The sequence below is a fragment of the Plectropomus leopardus genome, chromosome 23 (genome assembly GCF_026936395.1).
Source record: "Plectropomus leopardus strain MGB_pleo_1.0 chromosome 23, ASM2693639v1, whole genome shotgun sequence".
NCBI classification, from domain to species: Eukaryota; Metazoa; Chordata; class Actinopteri; order Perciformes; family Serranidae; genus Plectropomus; species Plectropomus leopardus.
In genome coordinates, this window is record NC_142198.1 from 2,472,460 (window position 1) to 2,491,955 (window position 19,496).

Sequence of the window (19,496 nt, forward strand, 5' to 3'; positions counted from 1 at the left end):
TATGCCATGCTTATTGTCTTCTTCCTGTGTTTTTGAAAGAAAACAGGCCAAAGGGTTAAGCCAATATGTTGTTTACATTTAAAAAAAATAAATAAAATTGAATCTGTGGTTATTTAAAATATGTGGACCTTGAACTTATGATGAAGGAGAAATCTGGACCCTGTTGGGAACCACTGGTCTAAAGTCACAATGGTGCAGTATTTTCCTACAGCACCATTTTGACAACACAGTAACACAGCGCTATTCCAATAGTGAGCCTACACAAGTGGGTTGGCACCCACCCATGTTATGAGAGAAATGTGGTCTACTACATGTTCAGTTAAAAAATAAGTGTATAAGGAGATGCTGTCTCTATGATGGCAGGTGGACAGTGTGGAGGCGGTGCTGGAGCTGTGTGGATTTATCGACGCTCTGCTTCGGGGTCTGGTCCCAGCCTGTGAGGAGCGCTGGAGATCTGAGAGAGTTGTGTTGCTCCTGCAGCTGCTTTGTGCCTGCCAGCGCTGCCTTAGGTTGAATGGAGACTGCAGACCTCTGCTGGGCTTAATGCAGCAGCTCCTGCCTGCCTGTCAACAGGTGAAACTAGCTGGGTTTTACTGCTGCCTTCATCCTCCAGTCAAACTTTGTATCATGATTTCCTTTAAACTGGATTACTTTGGACAGGGTCATCAGTATCTGACACACCAAAAGACATCATAGTGTGTGTATCAGCATTATTTGTGCTGTTTCTAACCCTGTATTATTTCTGTCTAAAGGAGCTGCCATTGGATGAGCTGCTGCTGGGCGTGGCCCTGCTGCTGCTGGAGGTCCCTGCAGTTCAGCAGAGCAGCCTGCTCACTCTGGGTAAAACCATCTGAAATCACTCTATTGTAATCTCTTGGGCAGCATTGTGAGACACCCAGTACTCAGCACAGTCTAAGGGACCTCATCTTACACCCAGCGCAAAGTGGCACACAGTGCACAACAGATGTCCTCGCACCCATCTGTGTGCCCATGGGTATGTGGGTGTTAAAATGAGGTGTGGTCAGGCGCATTTTGCTGCTGTTTTGAAAATCTATCACATTCCATGAATGCAATGAGACAGATATAATAATTAAGAGTTGACTGATATTTGGTTGTCAGGGCTGATATCAATACTAGTTATTAGTACTTAATAAGACCGATAACTGATATTTGGAACGGATATGCATTTACAACAACAACGAAGACATTTCTGTCAAGATTTAGAATTTGGAATATAACAAATTGCAACACAAAATTTTGTTTCAATGCCTCATTTGTAAAATATGTTTTTAAAACCGGGAGGATTATTAGAAAATTATCAAAACAATAGGTAAAAATTCATTTTATCATTTTCTTTTTTTCCTTTTTTTTTTTTTTTTCCTTTTTTGTGCTTATTTTCAGGTCAGTTTCCTGTAACTTCTATTTTTATCGATGTTTTGCTATTTTTCTGGCCATGTCTTGTTAAATTTCTCACTGCCTTCTCATCATGTTTTTGGAAGCAATTAAACATATTTACTTAGGTTTCAAAGGGTTAACAATTCACTTTTTTCAGCGTAGCTAAAGCTACCAAAATCCATCCTTACTACATAATTTCCAGTGGTGGTATGTTTAAGTCCCTCTCTGCTGTTCTGTTGATTATTTCATTCTTTGTCCTTGTCTCCTTTATCTCACTTTACAGCCTCATTTGTTCTGTGGATTCTTTAGCCTTCATGGATTTAGTTTTCTCGCTCTCTCTCTCTCTCTCTCTCTGTGTCATTGCCACAGCGCTGGCTTTAGTCCCTGAGCAGCCTGAGCTGTCCCCCTGGTTGAGTCCAGTCCTGCTTCTTCCTGTGCTGCAGCTGCTATCCTGCTCCAGCCTCACTGAGCCGCTGGCTGAGCGGAGGACACACAGTCTCAACCAGGACTTAGCCCACAGCCTGCTTCGCCGCATCAGCAGGGAGACAGACAAACCCCAACAGGTAGCAGAGAGGCTGCTTCTAACAGAGGGCAGCTTTAAATAAAAAACTGTGACAGCGTCCACACTTGAATCACAGATTTTAGCCTTTGACAGATAAACTGATTTCCTGTCTGTAACTCTCTCCTCTGCTCAGCCTGCTCCATCGCTGGCCCTTCCTCTCAGCTCCTGGTACAACGAGCTCAGCGTGGCTCTCTCCACGCTGCGTAAAGTGGCAGATGATGCGGCGGCGGCGGCTGATTGGCTGATGTCGGTCGGCTTGGCCCTGTCATCCAGCCAGAGCAGGCTCTGCTCCCTCGCCCTCATTGTGACCCATCTCATCATCACGGGTCAGGAAGACGTCTGCCAGCTGGCTCTGAACGCCAGCCAGGCCATCGCTGCAGCCGACCCCTGCCAGGTAGATAATCCACATGGCTTAGATCACCATGCTCTCCGCAAAAGCTCTTTCTCTCCAGCTTCTCATAAAGCATTGGAATATTTTTAATTAAGTGCTTTTTTAAACCAAAATATTCACATTTCATCTCAAGGCTGAACAAGGACTGCTACTCCTGCCTTTTGTTCTGATAAAAACTCCCCTGGCAACGCAATGATTTCCCCCCAGAGTGTGAGTGAGAACACAAATTTGTAACACATAAATCATGCAAGGACAAAAACGTGAAAGTCTATGGCAGTATTGCACAAAACAAAAGACACCCTCAATCGAAATTATTTGCATTTATTGTATCATTATTTTATAGTTTCATACATTACCTGCATTACCTAAATAGAGCTATTTATCAAGAACCAGCCGACAAATAATTGATAAACTCACATGCTGTCAAATTTAGACATTTGGTGGACTCCAAAATGGCACAATCGATGTATAAAGTTGAAAATAAGTTGCGTTCCAGACTGTAACCAGAACTTCTTCAGACTGGAGGAACTTGTACGTTTACAAAAAAAGATTAGAACGAGTGCAGACCTATAACAAAAAAAAAAGAGTTAATTTGTCGACCAGGTTTGAAAAGGAAATGAAAATGTGTAAAACACATAAAAGACTTATTAAAATAAAATAAAAAATAAGTTGACTAGCACATTTAAAAACGAGTTATGAAAGCTAGTGTGTATATATATATTTAACTGGTCTTCTTTATACATAGAATATGCATATCAGGGTCGGTACAAAAAGTTGAGGCTTCAGCCTAAACCTTTTCTGTCAGCAAAACTTGCTTTGGTTTGTCACTACTGTATTTCAAAAAGTTATTATTCTTATAATTATTTTTCTTATGTATTTGAATTTATTAAACTAAACTAAATAAACTAAACTAAACTAAACCTAATGAAGCTATACTAAACTAAATGAAACTAAAATAAATCTAATGAAGCTGAACCAAACCAAAGAAAGCTAAACTAAACTAAACCAAACCTAACCAAAGAAAGCTAAACTAAACTAAACCTAATGAAGCTAAGCTAAACTAAATCAAACTAAATTAAATCTAATAAAACTAAACTAAACTGAACTAAACTAGACTAAAATAAAATAAAATTAAATAAAATGAATAAATGTATTTCTTAATTTAGTTCATTTTTTGTTATATAGGGACAAGTATATAGCATTAAACAGATGCCACATACCACAGCATTTATAGCATAAGCTAATTTGCAATGCCCATCTCTAGATGGTCTTTATGTATTTTGCATAAGACTCAACAACTCATAAAGTACTGTACAAACATGATTTGACACAATTTTTAAAACACCAACCGTAATACAAAACAATAAACATCATAAACACAAATCACCAGCTCATTCATGACCAGACGACTGATTCCTGTTTCAGGTTGAGTTTAAAATGATCTAGTTTGTAATTAGCAGGTGAAGAATTCCACACGTTGATTACCTGAACTGAGAAAGCTGATTGTCCAAGTGAGGATTTCTGTAAAACGCCCCTTACAATTCCCTCTGGATGCTCCGCGTGTTACTGAGCCTGAGACTCTGGGACGAACCACCAGGTCACTGAGCACCTGAGGAGCCTGATCATGTAATTATTCATGGATGTGTTTAGGGTTGGCAATGAAACTAAATTAAACTAAGTTAAACTTAACTATACTTATCAGTTTTTGTTACAGTTGCATGTAAGAATTAACTTTTTTATTTGTAAGTAAATCATACTGTATAGTTATGTTTTCTAATAAAGTAAACATAACTTAATCATAACAGTAATGGGGTTTTTTTTTAGGTTTTTTTTTAGTTAGATCAGCTTAACAGATTTTAGAGTGCAGCAGTGCGAGCGGTTGTGAAAATGATCATCAGTGAGTAGTGAAAGCAGCGTAGTAAAGATGACTTGCCTCTGGTAGTGTGTATGGATTACATCCTTGAATTTTTATTGCCTTTTTTATGATTTCATCTAAAATATGCTGATGTTTTTAGATCTTTTGGACTCTGACAGTCATTGTCAGTGGGTGCCTCCGGCTGCTGGCTCTCCTGCAGCTGTATGCAGAGAGAGCTTTAAAGTAACACACCTCCTCTGACCCTCTGGGACTGTAAATGGAGTCACCAGCTCCAGAAGATGGTGTGAAATATCACATGGTGTTATCGGCTCCTCATTACTGGTGCTCGTTAGACGCTGCAAGCGTCCCCCCGCTGCTCTAATTACTCCCAGAGTGCCACTTGCTCCAGTCGTTTGATGCACTGTTAGAATGTTATTGGCCTATTTGAATCAGTTGGATTTCCATCCCCGCAGTATCAAAAAACACTCCGAAGATCTTGCAGCTTTGATTCAAAAGATGAGTGATGAGAAAATGCAGCTTTGTATGGATTTATCCATCAAAATTTATTATAATAATAATTTGTTAGAAGGAGTTTGGGGTTTAAGGTCAACACCATAGCTTTCAGGGATGAAACTTGAACGAAAATCTCCATTTCCTCTCTGCCTCTACCTCCTCCTCTCAGGCAGGTGAAGGGGTTGCTAAGCAACGGCCAAGGTGCAGGGCAGCAGTGAGTGTTTTATGTAAATGACAGGGTGTTACACTGCAGAGCTGTTGACTACAAGCATCCAAGGACCGTGCCAGTCCCTTTTTGTGACCTCAGCACTAAAGGGAATGATCAACAGTTAACCCTGCGCTGTCCTTCAGTCCACTCTTTAACTGTGTGTCCATCAGGCTTTATCTGATGGAAATGAGCTGGGACTCAGATGTCCGTGAGCATGGTGATGACATTCTGCAGGGACATCACATATTCTTCTCTGCATCCCACATTCCCAGTCTCTCCCAAATATTGTTTGTTTTTTTAAAAGCTTTTTCTTCATCAGTCATTCCCCAATATTCTCCACTCTTGTGGAAGCTGTCACCAAACACCTTAGACACCTCTCCTCAATATCAGACCAAAGATAAGGGATTTCCTAAGTTAACCCTTTAACATGTGGAGTGACATCAGAATCAGAATCAGAATGCTCTTTGTTGTCATTATACAGTGTATAACGAGATTGGAGAATACCAGAATAAAGTACAAAAAAGAGCACCGAAGGGGAGAGCCGTGAGCCGCTGCGTCCGTGTGCGCCGCCATCTGTGTTCTTGTGCTGCATTTAGACGGCTTTACTACCATTTAAACCTACAAAACTCGAGAAAACTGGTTTGATTTCTTTGAAAATCATAGAAAAATAACATAATGAGCAACTTGGCAAGTCCCCCAACCTGCAAAAAAAAAAAGAGTGGGGGGGTTAGTTCAGAAAATATTTAAATTTTTCTTCATTATGGTAAAAAATGATGTTACACAAATACAGTCTTTTTGTGTGTGTGTGTCTCCCCCTTTTTTAAATCAAATTTTAGGTAAAGTTTCTTGCAGCTCGTGGGACATTTCTTACCAAGATGGTTATTTCCTTTTTTTCCAGGAAGTCAAACCAATTTGCTCAGTTAATAAAAGGTCAGTTATCTTGTGAGAACTGTCTGATTGCAGCACTAAATAAGTGATGGTGATCCAGGTTCTTTTAACCCTTTAAAAGGAGTTTGATATTCTTTTACAGGAACACACAGCTGCCAAGCCAAAAAAAGGGTAACTTTCTGGTAATAACCTGAATTTGTTTTTTTTTTAACAACATGTGCTCATGCTCATGCTCATAGGATCCAAAATGCGTCAGTCTGAGAGTTTTCTTTGGGTCTCATGGAAGAAACCATACACAAACAAAGTTTATCTTATTTTTTTAGTTCCGATTGATTTTGGGGATTCACCAATGTTTTCTTATTTTTGCTTTTCTCTGAGTTAAGAGAAAATTTTTGCGAGTGGTCCAGAGCACTCGTACCGAGATTAGAGAAAAATAAGTTGCTTTAATAGTCCGTAAATTGTTGTCCAGCACAAGGAAAATAAGCTTTACATTTGAGGAACATTTAAAAAATGCATGAATATAATTTAAGGAAATTTAGATGATGTTTTATAGTATTTGACTAGATTTGACCAGGCTAGATTATTAAATTTCATGGCTCCGGTGTCACAAAGAGATTCTACTGCACTTTGTGAATTTATCCCAAATACTGTAATTTCAGTTCCTGTGTGTCCCTCTGCTGACCAGAGCTGGAATGTAATCAAGTACATTTACTCAGTACTGTACGTACATAAAAATCTGAGGTTACTTTGATGTTACTTGAGAATTTTAATCTCATGCCACTTTTCACTTCTACTCCACTACACTTCAGAGGGAAATATTGTACTTTTTACTCCACTATTATTAAATAAACTTCTTTACAAATTAAGATTTTTTCACACAAACCAAAAATATGAAGATATACAAGTGCAGCTGAAACAGTCAGTCGATTGATTGGAAGATTAATTGGCAACTACTTCTTTCTTTGTGTAAGTCATTTTTAATGCAAAAAAATAAAAATAAAAATAAAAATAAAAATGAATGGCTGCAGCTTCTCATATAAACTGTATGTCTGAGGATGTGCCGCATTTTCTTTTCATTATTTTAATTGTTTTTATTTATTAGATTTATTTAAACCTTTTTGCATGTGTACTTTTACTTTTAAGTCTTCAATACATTTCGCTGAAATCATATTATTTTAAGTTTTTTTAACAGTATGGCAGAAGTTCTTGTTCTTACAGCCTTTTTTGATATCATGTCTCCTGACTTGTTCATGTGCCAGACTCTTTGCACACATCACCAAACCTGTTACCTGTGCTAACAGGTGACTTATGATCAGTGGGACTTCACTGAGCACAGCTGGTCAGAGCAGATTTGGATGGTTAAGAGCGCTTGGTGCATTTGGAGTTGACTTCTCTTATATTTTCTCTTATCAGAAGATTTAGGGAAAATATAAGAGAGATTTTAAAGAACGTTGCTGCATGAGGCCCAGTGTTTGACTGGGCTGTTTCCTTTATCCAAACTCACGTGTGTATGCAGGTTCCTTCCCTTTTTCCTGTTCTGATGTTTAAACTGGGGAGGGAAAAGAATCCAGGCGTGACTCACGCTCTGCTCAACTGCCTGCCGAACCTCGGCACTCACAAGGTACTGAACACCTCAGGCCTCCTCTGTCCTGCTGTACACATCATGAAATATAAACCTCTGCTATGTATACCTCCATTATGTCACTTCATTATTTTTGAGGACCATTCTTATTAGAGAGTCATTCCATATTCTGAATATTAAAAAATCTGAGCAAACTGGCTTGATTTCTTTCAAAAAACATGGGAAGAATGCATGAGTTACAAGAAAATACCCTGAAATTAAGTACCAAAAAAAGAAAAGAATAAAGGTTTAAAAAACAAACAAAGTAAAGCAAAAATATTTATGTTATATATATATATAATTTTTATAATAATGATTATGAATATAGTTTTCTGGACATTTTTTACCCTATTTTAAAACAAATATTAACTTCTCTCCTTATTCCTCCCTTTTGCTCTTTTTGTTTTTGAAAAAAAACAACTCATTTTTAGTTATTTTCAACTTTTCCCAATTTTCTTGCAGTTTGCAGGACATCTCTTACCAAGCTGCTTAGTGCCTTTTTAGCCATGTTCTCAAAAGATGCCAGATCAGTTGGCTCAGTTTTCTAAGGTCTAAATACATGCTAAAGGTGTGTGAATGCAGCACATAAAAACTAATGTTGTTCCAGGCTTCAAAGGGTTAACTCACCCCTTGTGCTTTACTGTCCCAGCTCTGTGTCCCCACAGTGCTGCAGACTCTGCACATGCTGGCCAGCGCCCCCAAGCTGAGAGCGGTGGCAATGCGCCTCATGACTGTTCTCTGGAGGAAACAGGTCTCTGATAAGAAATCTATTCAGACCTTCCTTGTTTTATTTCCTGCATTGTCTTCTTGTCGGCTTCTTACTAAAGACTGTTTCCTTCCTTCAGGACCGAATCTTCCCGGAGCTGCAGCGTCTGCTGGGCCAGCAGGACAGCAGGGTGGTGGTGGGGAGAGATGCCCAGTGGGAGCAGATCCTGGCCCGGGCTGCCTGCCTCAGGGACATCTGCAGGGAGAGGTCAGACCATCGCACACACACACACACACACACACACACACACACACACACACACACACACACACACACACACACACACACACACACACACACACACACACACACACACACACACACACACACACACACACACACACACCAAAAAACCCTAACCATAACACTAACCCAACAACAAATACAACACAACACACACACACCAAAAAACCCTAACCCTAACACTAACCCAACAACAAATACAACACACACACACACACACACACACACACACACACACACACATAGAGTACAGGCTGTGATGTGAGAGTGGCCTGAATACAGCAGGGAAGAGTTAAGGGAAGTCTTTGGTCATTTGCATTACATTTAATACAAATTAAAATGTGGCACCTTTTATTTACAAGCTCACTGCCTTGACAAATAAGCAATTCACAAATACTAGTAGTGGAGATGATATCACCTTCAGTCTTGAAGGAAGGACATTGGGCCTCATGCAGCAACATTCTCTTAAATTTCTATTATATTTTCCTTAAATTTTCTGGTAACAGAAAATATAACACAAGTCAACCGCAGATGCACCAAATGTTCTTAACCATCCAAATCTGCTCTGACTAACTGTGCTGAACAATGAATCCCACTAATCCTAAGTCACCTGTGAGCACAGGTAACGCCCCCTAAACACCATATAAGGGCAGGTTTTGTGCTGTGTGCAAAGACATGACATCAAAAAAGCCTGAAAGAAAAAGAATTTCTGCAGGAGTGAAACTGATGTAGGCCTATTGTTAAATAAACTTTAAGTTAATATAATTTCAGGAAGTAATAAAAGTAAAATCACACATGCATAAGGTTTAAATAAATGTAATAAATCAAAGTAATTAAAATTAAAAGAAAAGACAGCAATTCTGTAATAGAGTTTAATAGAGTTGATCATCTCATATAAACATACAGTTTATTTGAGAAGCTGGAACCATTCAATGTTTTTTGCATTAAAAATGTCTTACACAATGAAAGATATAGTTGCCTTTAAATATCCTAATTAATTGACTAATTTTTTCAGCTGTACTAGTATATTTTCATATTTTTGGTTTGTGTGAAAAAATCTTAATTTGTAAAGTAGTTATCTCATAATAATAGCCCTGAAATGTAATAACCCAGTCATAATAATTGCTCTAAAACATCATCTAAATTTGATTGAATTATACTCTCTTATTGTGGTACGAGTGCACTGGACACAGCACTCGTAGAATTTCATCTCACCTAGCAAAAATGGGTACTAACAAAACATGAACAAATTGTGGATACTAGCAAAATTAAGAGAAATTTTGTTCATGTATATAGTTTCTTGCATAAGGCCCAGTGTCTCCATACAGATATTTTTATTTGGTTTTTCAAACATTAGTATATATACATACAGTATGCCAACAAGAAAATTATCACAATAAAGAAAATAAAAATAAAATCAAATACTAAAAATCATAGATAATAATAAATGAAGCAAAAAAGCAAACTCACATGCTAAATAAATCTGTTTTCTCTTGTCATGTGCACCAATTCTTAAAAAAATGCATCTTTTTACTGCAGGGACATTCTAAAAGGACCATCTTTCCTACAGTGACACACTTTTTCAAGTTCTATTTCTTGTGGTATGGACATTGTTATAATAATCCAGAAACGGTTGCCATACTTTTTGGAAATAATGAATGATATATCTGAGATTTTTCCATCTTCAGATGAGCCATTATCTCCTCAAACCAGCTGCTGTGCATAGCTTTCCAGTTATACAAAATGGGACGTCTTGTTAAAAGTGACAAGAAAGCAACAGCGTGGGCCTGAGTTTAAGAAAGACTCAATCTCTCTGAGCAGCGCCAAACTCTGCTAGACTTGGCTCTGGCTCTCTGGTCTTGTCACACATGTACGGGTGTTTGAAAGACCTCTGTCTTCACACAATAGCCTCACATTTGGGCGTGCTCCAAATGAATGAATACGAGCTGCTGGGTTTCAGCTGCACCATTGACATGTTGGGTCAAATTCTGGATAGAGCTGGGCAAGACTATTCTGTCTCATCCAGATGCGGGTGATCTGTGAGACAAATAATGGAAAAATCAATATAAAGTCAAAGTCAACTTTATTGTCAATTACACTAAATGTTCAGCACATAGAAAGGATAAAAATGCCATTCATCGCAAATCCCTGGTGTAAACATACCAGCATGCAAACAGAAGAATAGAAAAAGTATGACAAGTAGGTAAATACTAAATGAAAGTAATAAAATTACAGTAAATTTGAATAAATTATTAAATTACAGTTAAAGTGGAAAAAATGTAAGAAAAATTAGTTAAAATAAAGAAATACAGTTAAATTAATGAAATTATAGTGAGCAGATAAAAATATAGTTAAAGTAATAAAATTACAGTTAAAAGTGAAAATATAAAGTAATAAAATTACAGTTAAAAGTAAAAAGATAGTTAAAATTAATAAAATTGCAGTTACAGTTAAACATAAAAGAATTATAGTTAAAAGTAATACAGTTACAGCTAAACGTACGCGTACTGTACTCTCTGCTTCATCTGCTACATCTTCTATCCCAGCTACCCAGATGTTGTGTTGTAATGTTGTAATATAGAAGATTGTCATCCAACATGTATCCCAGAATTCCCGTGTGTGTGTGTGTGTGTGTGTGTGTGTGTGTGTGTGTGTTTGTTTGTTTGTTTGTTTGTTTGTTTGTTTGTGTTTGTGTGTGTGTATCAGGCCTTACCAGCATGGAGGGGACATGCTGGCTGCCATCACACTCACCCTGAACCAGTGCAGCAGACCAGACATGGCGACCCCTGCTGCTCTCGCCCTGCAGGGACTACAGGAGCTGTGCCGCGCAGAGGTCACACAAACACACACACACACACAGACAGTGTTTTCTGTATGTATAGCAAACGTGACCACTGAGTATCCTGAGTCTCGTTTTGCAGGTAGTGGACATTGTGTCCACATGGAAGAATCTGGGGCCTGAGCTGAGCTGTGACTCTCGTCCTCTGATGGTCAGAGTCATAGCTGACCTCCTGGCTCTGGTTCCTCAGCTCAAGGTCAAGTCAGAGGACTACGAGGTATCTGATCGCCTTCATAAAGCTTCTGAGCTTAGCTCTGGGGGTTTTCTGTCTATCTGTCTCTGTGGTTGTCCAGAAGGTGGTATCCCCGAAATGAAGCTATGTAGTTCCAGCACGCAACTCCCACAAACCATTGTTGAGCACTTCCGTTTGTGCACAAATTCAACAAACAATGGAGTCCTGAGCAGAGGATGAAGCTCTGTGTGTGTGTGTGTGTGTGTGTGTGTGTGTGTGTGTGTGTGTGTGTGTGTGTGTGTGTGTGTGTGTGTGTGTGTGTGTGTGTGTTTATCTAAGCTTCTCTGTTCTTTGTTTTGGCTGCAAGTGCATGTTAGTGAATGAAATGTTACTTAAAGTAGAGTAAGTAGAGAAAGAGGAAAAAAAACTACAAATGTATTTTTATAAGTTAAATCCCCCCCCCAAAAAAAGAACCCTCAAACTTGTCAGAAAAAAACACCCCAAAACTCAAAATGAATAAAAAAAAAAAAACTCAAAGGAGCCTTTAATGGATAGGACAGACCAAGTGTGGAAGGGAGAGGGGATGCCATGCAGCAAAGGGCCAAGGCTGAGGTCAAAAAAAAAAAAAACAACAAAGCCTGAAATTATTAAAAAGCAAAACAAAATATGCCACCAAAACTCAACATTCTTAAAACAAAAGGAATAAAAAAGAAATCCCCCAAAACCTCAAAATTACTTTAAAAATTGAAAACACCCCGAAATTATAAATAAATTTATAAATTATAAAGTGAACAATTATAAAGGAAAAAACAAACAAATGTTTCATCATTTAAAAAAGAAGAGTAAAAGAAATCTGGGTTAATTACTAAACTAATTGTTGCAGCTGTACTTGTATAAACTGATTTAGCAATCCAGGTTTTATTTTTTTTTTTACAAAAGAGTATATTTTCAAACTCTTGTTAATTTTGTAAGCAAAAAATCTAATCTTATTTGTTTAGTGACCAAAGTTTTCAGGTAAATGTAGTGAAGTTAAAAGTACCATATTTACCTCTGAAATGTAGTGTAATGTTTTCTTTTCGTGCAACTTCATACTTTTGGTTATAAAGTTGCACAAAAAGAAAATACTTAGCTCAGTTATCTCATATTTGTATTTAACAACAGCACTTGAGTAAATGTACTTAGTTACTTTCCACCCCTGCTGTCGTGTGCTGTAACCAGTGAGTGCATCTCTCAGTGATGGTGTCACCATACAATGCTGCAGTGCTTTGGTGCTGTAAATCTGAACACAAATATTGTATGAGAAATAATCAGGGATGAATGTTCCTTCAAGGATCCAAAAGGAGTATTATGATAATAACAATAAAAAAGAAGGAAATAAGTTATTAATCCTTCAGCTAACAATGAGGACCACAGAAATTACAGCTTAACCTTTGTGAGCCTTAAATCTCTCTCTCTCTCTCTCTCTATCTCTCTCTTTTTTTAAAAAAATAAAACAATACGTTTTTATTAATGTAGTAACAGACTTTCCACTATTTGCAGCTTATTTTTTTATCTGTGTTTTTCCAGAAACTGAATGAGGAGGTGGTCAGCTTTCTCTGGAACTATGCTGTGAGCAAGGTCTGTGTACTCAACATATCTTATCTTATTTTTGCCATCATTTACAGAATTGTGACAGTTTGATGAATAATTTAAAGTCGTTCCTTTCAGAATAAAACAGACTGACTGAGTCAATGTTCGTAAATGAGCTGCACGTTTGGGGACAGCAGCTGCTCAACTGAACACCTCATGCACTCTTAACCCTTTAATATCCCGCCGAACCGTTTGGTAGAGCACATTTTAAGTCACAATATCTTAATGAAAAACGTGTTGAATTCAACTCAACCTTACTGAGCTATCTCCAGTCAGTTTGGGTGTGTTATGCATATAGCATCCACTGGATGTCGCTGTGACTTTAAACAGTCTGTGTTTTCAGTCCACCTCCAACAGAAACTTAGTAATAGAAAAAAATCCCCCAAACATGGGGGCTTTGTGTGGTTGGACTTTCATAGGAAGACATATTTATTTGAAATGTCATAAAGTCAGAGGTTTTAATGAACAGTTGTGTAACTTTATACAAAAAATAAAAGTCTAATAAGGGTCAAATAATTTCCTAAAAACATGCTCCACAAAACTGTCGATTTGGCCTTCTATGGTAAAGACAGAGAAACTAAGCTAATGAAATTAAAACTGACTGTTTGCGTAGAAATAAAAAAATCATCACTATCATTCATTATTGTAAAACGATACATTTAATGTTATCCACTAAATATATGGTGAAAAAAAAATTGGTAGGTATGTCACAAATGGATTTTTTTTCCATTGTTTTTATCTTGGAGAGGACTTAAAGGGTTAAGCTGCTCTATTATTATTATTATATTTTTATTTTCATGTTACCAATGGATTAAATTCATGATGTATAACATCAAATGGGTCACTTGCAGAATTATTAATTATTCAGCTTTATGTAGCTTTGTAGCATTTTTTAGGTTTCTGCTTTTGTGGACCCAAAAGTTAGCTTTAAACCTCAATGAAATAGTCATCTATATAACACTAGTGTCTACATCCCCTACAGTGAGCTCATATTTCAAATGGTGAGGCATCTGTGCATGTACAACACTGTAAGAACTCTGTGTGTGTGTGTGTGTGTGTGTGTGTGTGTGTGTGTGTGTGTGTGTGTGTGTGTGTGTGTTTGTGTTTGTGTTTGTGTGTGGGTGCGCGCGTGTGCTGTAACAGGATCCAGAGGTGGCCAGCTGTGGCTACAAGGCGTTGGCGGATTTTCCTGAAACAGTCCACACGATCAATCATCTTCCTGAGGCGGTAAGAGTCCTGCTCCACTCTCCTAATGCTCTCAGCTCTATAGCTTTACATTACACATTGAATAGATAAGTTAATGCAGATTATTATGTGGAAAATGTATATGATGTGGAAAGCTTAACATCTGAATGAAGTATCACAGTAAAAAGTTTTTTCACAAAAACATAAGGTTTTAAGGAATTTTTAAAAAAGTTTAAAAGGATGGTTCACCCAAAAATGAAAATGTAGTCATTTTCTATCTATCACAGGGAAAAGGCATTGCAGTCATCTCCCAGACAACTAAAGCAAATGGTGACAGATTCAAACATTAAAAAATACATAATAAATCCACAAACTGTCTTCATAATGCTCCTCCGAAGTAATCTAAGTGTCCTGAAGCCCCAACAAGCCAAGTTGTTTTAAAAAAACATCACCAGTATCATGTTTTTAGCCATGTTGTAGCCTGTAGCTCCTTGTGTGTGAGCTGCGTTAAGGTATCGAAAGCTTTTGTTATCTGCTAGCTGGTTAGCATGACGCTATACACTAGAAGCTACAGGCTACAACATGGCTAAAAACATGACACCAAAATATCCCAGATGTGGCCGCTGCCATCTTGCTGGTGACATCCTTCGAAGCCAACTCACTAAAATTAAAGACATATGGAGGATATTTTTGGTCATAATTCAAATTAAAAGTCCAAATAGAAAATTAGAATAGATAAAACTTTTAAAGATTTTAATTAACCACACTGCTCTGAATAATCCTCCATGCAGACACCATCTTTGGGAAAGTTTTATTTGACGTGTATTTAGAGTTTTTAGTTGGGCCTATGTCCCTTTCACTAACATTCAAGGGTGGGCTTTATGACATATACTGCAGCCAGCCACCAGGGGGCGATGGAGATTTTTGGCTTCACTTTTAGGGAGCTGTCGTTTCATCCATCTTTCTTATACAGTCTAACAGTTCAACATATGATTTATCAATAAAGAAAACCTCAGAATAATCTGTGAGTACAAGTCAAATCAATTTAAAATCTAAAATTAACTTAATAAAAAGATTTGTTTAGATATAAATCACCTGATCTAATCAATTAACTGCTTATGAAATTGTCACTGAAATAATAGATTATGATATGATGGGCCATAGATTTATGGTCAATTTAGTTAGTTTGTCCACAGCTCTTAGCCACAACCTTTTCACCCTAAAGGTGCCAACAAGTCTCACATCTCTGCAGGCTAGACCAGCAATAAGCCCCCCCACAGATGAGCAGGATGAAGAAGAGAAGGAGAATGAAGAGGAGAAGGATCTGTCCATCCCAGGGTCATCTTATGTGAAGCTGATGGCTCTCACCCCTGGCTCTGTTCTACCAGGTAACGCACACTCACTCCCTGCCGAGTCAGACACTCCACCCCATCACACACAACAGGCAGTGGGCAGGTTTCCATTAACCCTCAAATTACGCAAATGGAAACTGGGAATACAAATACGCCTAATGGAAACACATCAGTCTAAAAAGAAACCCTCCCTTTTAGTGCAAAAAAGTATTTATGCTCGAGTAAGGTGGTATTTCAGGCTTATTCAAAAAAGCCATATTTCGCAAAAAAGCAATGAAAACACCTTCTTTTGCTTTTATAGCTCATATGATGTGTAAAGCCCAGTGGCATTAATGTGACTTTATGGATGCCAACCCCCACTAAACCAAAAGAAGAAGAAGAAGTATAACAAAGTCACATGACTTTCTGCAAAACATGGCTCAGTATGTGTGGACGGAGGAAGGGACCGAGATCGTACATAGAGGCAGACCTCACATTGCAAGTCCAGTGAACATAAACAGATGGGGCAGTAAAGACTGAATCAGCAATACAGAAAGCCATGATAAAATGTTACAGAAATGTTCAGCCATTACAGAAACCCATTCAGATGGCAACCAATATTGTAGTTAGGATTATTTACTAGCTTTAAGTGTCCCCAAAACCTGTCCCATGGTGCCCCCTCCCCTCCCCTAATTGCCATATAATCTGCTAAGCATACATTCACACGCAGTTTAAATCATAGCATCGACCCAGTCTTTCACCTGTGGAGTCTGTGGGGTTTTCCAGTGTCTCAGAATGATTCGACGGGCTGTTGCATACAGTGATTACAGAAAACTTACCGTTGGAGAAGTCAGGTATTTGAGATTTGATTCCCAATACACAGAGCTCTGGGCTCAAGGGATTTCTGATCCAAACCAGTTGCTTAAAATATTTATAATCTGAGTCCAGAGGGGTCTGACCAAAACACATTCCCAAATGCAGTGAAGAAAAGTTCCTGCTGCAGTTTTACATTTCCAACTCAGATTATCATTCAACAATTTCATTCCATAAAGTTTAGAGGGTGTATAGTAATAGCTATGAAATATCTTGTATTGAATAAGTTTCCCTCTAGCCTCTCTCACATATTTTCCACAATCAGCCACAGTTTTTTCCACTTATCATATTCAATCTCAATTCCAAAGTCCCTCTGCCAGATTATTTTAATTTGATCGGAGTCATGACAAGTAGAGGAGATGGCAATCTTATAGAATTGGGAGGCTTTGCATTTTCCTTTGCATATTGTCAGCAACACTGTATGGTTTAGATGTAATGCAACTCCTCCGTTGCAAATATTTCCAGAAATTATCCTTTCCCACCAGTTTGAATCTTTCCTTAAGGTTATCGCAAGATAAAAACACATCATTTTCAAATAAATCACCTATAACACTTAAACCTCTGGAATGCCACTGTTTCCAGTACACAGATTTTTCCCCGATACATAGCTCAGGGTTGTGCCACAGTGATGACTATCTTTGTAAACTATGTCTAAATCTGAACATTTTATGCACTTTGATCCAAACATCCCTTGAGTGTAACAGTACCGGATTAGTGAGAGTTTTGTTGAAATTTTGAAAATATCACTTAAGTTTTGCGCAAAACTGAAACCCAGCCACTGTTTGTGTTGGGAAGCCAGAGAGGGATCATGCTAGATGGACTTTTATTTTGTCTCTTTCCTATCAGCCTTCCAGCTCCTCCTGACCTCTCTGGTGAAGCAGGAGATGAGCCAGATGCCCCGGGGGGTGTACTTCTCTGCTCTGAGGGGGGGGAACCTGCGATCGGACCAGGGGAAGACCGTGGCAGGAATCCCTTTATTCACTCTGAAGACCTATGAGAACAACAAGCAGCCTGGGCTGAAGCCAGGACTGGCAGGTGAGCACATCCAACCCCCCAAACATTGTGTTTCCTTGCTTTTCGGAAATGAGTGTTGGAAAACACAGTAAACATTTTTCTGGCAAGGATAAGTAGTTATGGAGATGGTTTAATAAGTAATAATGATAAGGTTTATTTATATAACACTTATCAAAACCAACATTACAAAATGCTTTACACTTAAAATTAGACAAAGTCAGTTTGTGCGTTTTGACCTACAACATAATGATCACAGGTGAGTTCACAGCAACACAGTTCAGCTGTCTTTTTTGTTTCCTTTTATGTTATATTACACCACTATAATGTGTAATTGTGTAACTGAACACAGAAGCTGTGTGCATCTGTGAATTGACCTTTGCTGCATGTAATCCCCTCTCTCTCCCACTTTTAAATATCTGTCCTTTCAAATAAAAGCTCTTAAAATAATCTTTTTTACCAAAAATAAATAAATAAATAAATAACAAAGCAAGGTCTAGACCTCTTCTATATGAAAAGCAACCGTGATTGACTTCTGTGATGAATTGGTGCTATACATAAGATAAAATAAAGTTAATAAATATAAAAATAAAATAGATTGGACTTTTCAGGGGGGCAGGGGACCTGTTGGGGGGGTGGGGCGCCCCTCCAAATAATGGAAGAGGAAACACTGTGGTGCATGTGTGTGTCAATGCTCAGGAAGTAATTTTTACAATGAGAAATTAGATGTGGGCCAATGTTATTTTGAACTGTGTTATTCTGGACTCTAATTTGTTCTTTAGATATCAAGGTGGGACCTTGATTGTGAGAGGTGGGGGTGTTATGCCCCTCTCACTGTCTTGGAGGCTGTCATGGCCGCGTTAGGCAGCTTACCAACATTGGGGGGTCGTTAGGATGATTAAGCTAACCTGGGCATTCCCAGCTATAAAAGCTGGCCCAGGTGCTGCCTCACTCTCTTTTCCTCCAGCAGACATCCACCCTGCACTGTTGGTTTTGGTTTGGTTGTCTGTTTTTGTATGTCTAAGTATAATATATTAGAATTGTTTTTACTAAATCTCTTGTATGGACTCCCTCCTTGTCACATTCACTGAGCCAGTTTCTGACAACATATTTTTTTAAGGAAACCTTAAGGGCATTTTTTAGGGTAAATTTTGAATTAAAATACTTAATTCAACCGGTCACTGGTGTCATGTTGTTTCCATCCGTAGCTACCAGCTCCTTACATATTTGACAAAGAAATGATGTCAGGAATCACAGTCTCATCAACCTGGTTTCCAGCTACAGCAGCAGTTTTTTTCATTAGAGCATTTAGCAGCTAAACAGACAGATTTTATTTTTTATTTTTTCGAGTTGGTGGAGACCAAAACAGAGCTTAAAAGTGTGAATATATTTACTCTGACATTCATCAGGTGGACACAAAAATGATTCGCAATAAATGCTAATGTGTCTGCTGGATGTATAAACAGGTGCTTGTTTGCTAACATGTTATGTTAGCAACTTCATTAATTTATAATATGTCATATGTTGTGTTGTAGTATGCCTTTGGTCCCAACTGGCCATATAATCAAATTAAAAGCAAAAGTTTTAAATTGTCAAAGTACCTGCTGTACTATTTGCACATAATCAGTGTGTTTGCAACCACAATGCTGTTGTAGCTCGTTCTCTCTCTGTATGTGTGTGTGTGTTGTAGCTGGACTGCTCCTGTGTTATGAGCTGCCCGTGCAGACAGATCGTGAAGGCAGACCAATTGATCGCTTCCTCATCAGCCGCAGTCGCAGCTACCAGCAGACCCTGGCAGCCCTCATTCACGAGGTACATCCTAACCTGTCCTTCCTCTGCCTCTCGTGCTACTCTCTGGTATTTAATCATTTCAAACAGCTCCCAAATATTCCCTGCCTGCTGTTTTTGATGTGCAGGTGAACATCCAGCCGTCTGAGTGGCACCGTGCGCTCCTCCTGCCTCAGGCCTGGAGAGGTTTCATGAGCCGAGCTTTCCACGCCACCCTACAGGTTTG

General features: G+C 38.4%; 1 protein-coding gene across 2 annotated transcripts in view; it reads left to right on the forward strand.

The window, feature by feature from the left end:
- focad (focadhesin) overlaps positions 1-19,496 on the forward strand; it is a 67,195-nt gene that overhangs the window by 23,660 nt on the left and 24,039 nt on the right. For both annotated transcript variants that reach the window (XM_088074005.1, XM_088074006.1), the window contains exons 8-22: positions 364-573; positions 753-840; positions 1,765-1,958; positions 2,091-2,351; positions 7,329-7,433; positions 8,083-8,184; positions 8,279-8,406; positions 11,149-11,275; positions 11,364-11,498; positions 13,020-13,070; positions 14,226-14,309; positions 15,520-15,655; positions 17,318-17,506; positions 19,173-19,294; positions 19,399-19,491. In XM_088074005.1, coding sequence (XP_087930131.1) covers positions 364-573; positions 753-840; positions 1,765-1,958; positions 2,091-2,351; positions 7,329-7,433; positions 8,083-8,184; positions 8,279-8,406; positions 11,149-11,275; positions 11,364-11,498; positions 13,020-13,070; positions 14,226-14,309; positions 15,520-15,655; positions 17,318-17,506; positions 19,173-19,294; positions 19,399-19,491 — 2,025 coding nt within the window. The remainder of the gene's footprint in view (positions 1-363; positions 574-752; positions 841-1,764; positions 1,959-2,090; positions 2,352-7,328; positions 7,434-8,082; positions 8,185-8,278; positions 8,407-11,148; positions 11,276-11,363; positions 11,499-13,019; positions 13,071-14,225; positions 14,310-15,519; positions 15,656-17,317; positions 17,507-19,172; positions 19,295-19,398; positions 19,492-19,496) is intronic.